The following is a 3,438-nucleotide window of genomic DNA, read 5'->3' on the forward strand; positions in this document are numbered from 1 at the left end:
GATCTCAGATCTAGCCTTGCCCGAGCCATTTATTAGCTATGAAAACTTTGAAAAAATATGAACGTTATCTCAGCTTCTGTAAGGGAAACCCAAAGGCTTCCTTAGAAAAACAGAACTCATATCTTCCACGGTGGGCAATGGAAAATTTCCACAAAGGGAGGGGTGGCTGGATTTTATAGCCTGGACTCCTGGTCCCTGGAGATCGTTTTACTAATTATTGCTTGGGCTGCACACATGGTACAGCCACAACTCAAGAACTGAGAGGTAATCTTCTCTCAGACTTCATTTCCTCACCTGTAAAGTGAGGTGTTCGAGTGATATAAGCTTTAGAGTCCCTTTCAGAGCTGACAAGTTACAGACCTGAGACTCTAAGTTGCTGACAACCACGCCACGAGACGGTTATTTCAGACCATCCTTATTAGAGGGTTCTGCTGTAGGGCAAAGGGAAGACTCTGGCCTCACGATGGGCTGTTGATTGGGGTTTTCTATTGTGTTGTGAGAAAATACTTTTCAATTCTGACTCTTCCAATCTGGACTTCACGGCATCTATTTCTTTTTTTAAAAATAAATTTATTTATTGTTGGCTGCATTGGGCCCTCGTTGCTGTGCACGGGCTTTCTCTAGTTATGGAGAGTGGGGTCTCCTCTTCGTTGCGGTGCGCGGGCTTCTCATTGCGGTGGCTTCTCTTGTTGCGGAGCACGGGCTCTAGGCATACGGGCTTCAGTAGTTGTGGCCCGTGGTGGGCTTAGTTGCTCTGGGGCATGTGGGATCTTCCCGGACCAAGGCTCAAACCTGTGTTCCCTGCATTGGCAGGTGGATTCTTTTTTTTTAAATAGTGATCTTGGGGTCTTATTTATTTATTTTTGGCTGTGTTGGGTCTTCGTTTCTGTGCGAGGGCTTTCTCTAGTTGTGGCAAGCGGGGGCCACTCTTCATCGCGGTGCGCGGGCCTCTCACTATCGCGGCCTCTCTTGTCGCGGAGCACAGACTCCAGACGCGCAGGCTCAGTAGTTGTGGCTCACGGGCCTCATTGCTCCGCGGCACGTGGGATCTTCCCAGACCAGGGCTCGAACCCGTGTCCCCCGCATTAGCAGGCAGATTCTCAACCACTGCGCCACCAGGGAAGCCCGGCAGGTGGATTCTTAACCACTAGGGAAGTCCCCTATGGCATCTATTTCTTTTTGTAAGGCCCAAATCTCCTCTTCAGTCTTTTCATGGCTGACTTCATCTCCTGGTTCCTCAGGGTGTAGATCATGGGGTTCAGGACAGGAATGATGACAGTGACGGTAATGGAGACAGCTCTGTCCATGGGGAGGGCAATGAAGGGCCAGGCGTAGACGTAGATGCAGGGCACAAAGTGCAAGGTCACCACCATGATGTGGGCTGTGCAAGTGGAGATGGCTTCTCCCCAGTGTGAGACATCAGCATTGTCAAGATGACTGTGTAGGACACAAGCAAGATGAACCACAGTGTAAAGATCAAGCCATTATTGGAAATCATTAAGACCTCAAGGGCAAAGGTGTCGGTGCAGGTGAGTTTGAGGACCTGGGGAACATCGCAGTAGAAACCATCCACAACATTAGGTCCACAGAAGGGGAGTGGGAGTAAGAGGGAAATCTGCACGATGGAGTGGACGAAGCCTCCCACCCAGGAGGCCACAATGAGGGCAGTGCATCGCCCCCTACTCATGATAGTCACATAGCGCAGGGGCTTGGAGATGGCCATGTAGCGGTCAAAGGCCATCACAGAGAGACAGAAAACATCTGCCCCACCGAGGAGGTGGAAGAAAAACATCTGTGTGGTGCGACCATTGAAGGAGATGGTCTTTCTCGTTGTAAGAAGGTTTACTAGGACCTTCGGAACAGTGATGGAGGAGAAGCAGATGTCCAAGACAGAGAGATTGCAGAGCAGGAAGTACATGGAGGTGTGAAGGCGAGACTCACAGGTCACAGTGACAATGACGAGGAGGTTTCCCATCACGGTAGCTGTGTCCACCAAGGATAACAGAAGAAATAAGACCAGGCTCAGCTCTTGGGGCTGGGTCAGTCCTTGAAAAATGAATTCTTTCACCCTGGTGTAATTTCCCTGCTCCATCGGGTCATGTATCTTCTTCTTCTTCAATTACCTGGAGAGAAAACAGAAAATAGAATATAGAAAAGGTATCATTAGAAACAAAAGGAGTGGGAGTTATATGACCAGGCTGCCTTGGGGGTTATTTTTATGATTATTTTTCTTTGGGGCAGGGATGCCTACAATTCTATCTCTAGTAGATGGCATTTTCTGAGTTCTCTCAGAGCAAACCAGAGCGTGGGTTTCCAACGGGTGTAATTAACTGAAGCTCCTAAATCAGTACGTTATTAAATTCTTATTAAAAATTTTACAGGCTTATCATTTTGTAGATTCTATATGCCTCTTAAAAAGTCACTGAATGCTCTGAGAAGTGAAGAGACTAGTTTTGCTTTTGTTTTCATGCACACTCATGTATCTCATTGTTAGGAAGTGGGAAACACACGCAGGGGAAAAATATAAAACACGGTCTGTGGCTCTAATGGAGGCTTACAGTTTCTTCTCTCATCTTCTTCCACAGGAGACCATCTGCTTGGCATAGTCCGACCAGATTTTCATGATACCGGTGACCAGTTCTAAATTAAGGCCAAAAAACCAGTTTACGGTTTACTGTCTCCCTAGGATAAATAGCTTTGCAGCAGCTAAGACAATTTAATTGAGTAAATCACTGTTTCTTTCTTCTTCTTTCTGTTTTTTTTTTCCAGTCTCCCTTCTTTTGGTGTCTTGTTTTCCTCTGATTTCCCTGGCCCAAGATTGGGACTTGGTAACTGATAGCTATAGTCCCTGCTCTCCATAATGCTCTTGGCAAGAACTTCACCCTCCAGGACACTGGACAAATGGTTTTCCTTTCTCAGGCTCCCTTCCTTTCATCACTTACATTTGTACGTCCCTCCTTGCCGCCTCAGTATTTGTAAAGGTTTTAGTTTTGCACAAAGAGCAAAGATGTTAGTATCAGCAGAACTGAATTTGTGTGTGTGTGTTTTAAAAGTTTATTGAAGTATAGTTGATTTACACTGTTGTGTTAATTTCTGCTATACAGTAAAGTGACTCAGTTAAACATGTATATATATATATATATGCTTTTTCATATTCTTATCCATTATGGTTTATCACAGGATATTGAATATAGTTCCCTGTGGTATACAGTGGGACCTTGCTGTTTACATTCTATATATAATAGTCTGCATCTGCTAATCCCACACTCCCACTCCATACCCCCTCCCCAAAGCCCTGGCAGCCACAAATCTCTTCTCTATGCAGCAGACCTGAATTTGATAGACTCTGTCACTTAATTGGTAGGCAGCTCTGAGCCTCAGTTTATCATCAGTAAAAATGCGTATAATCATGTTTGTTTTACAGGATTGTGAAGCTTA

General features: G+C 45.7%; 1 protein-coding gene across 1 annotated transcript; it reads right to left on the reverse strand.

The window, feature by feature from the left end:
* Positions 1 to 887: 887 nt before the first annotated feature.
* Positions 888 to 2,378, reverse strand: OR4D11 (olfactory receptor family 4 subfamily D member 11). Its single transcript, XM_079930075.1, is given in 2 exon segments — positions 888 to 1,399; positions 1,402 to 2,378. Coding segments are annotated over 2 exon segments (921 nt in total). The 5' UTR covers positions 2,093 to 2,378; the 3' UTR covers positions 888 to 1,169.
* Between the last annotated feature and the right edge of the window lie 1,060 nt (positions 2,379 to 3,438).

The sequence above is a fragment of the Stenella coeruleoalba genome (genome assembly GCF_951394435.1).
Source record: "Stenella coeruleoalba genome assembly, chromosome: 8".
In the NCBI taxonomy this organism is placed as follows: domain Eukaryota; kingdom Metazoa; phylum Chordata; class Mammalia; order Artiodactyla; family Delphinidae; genus Stenella; species Stenella coeruleoalba.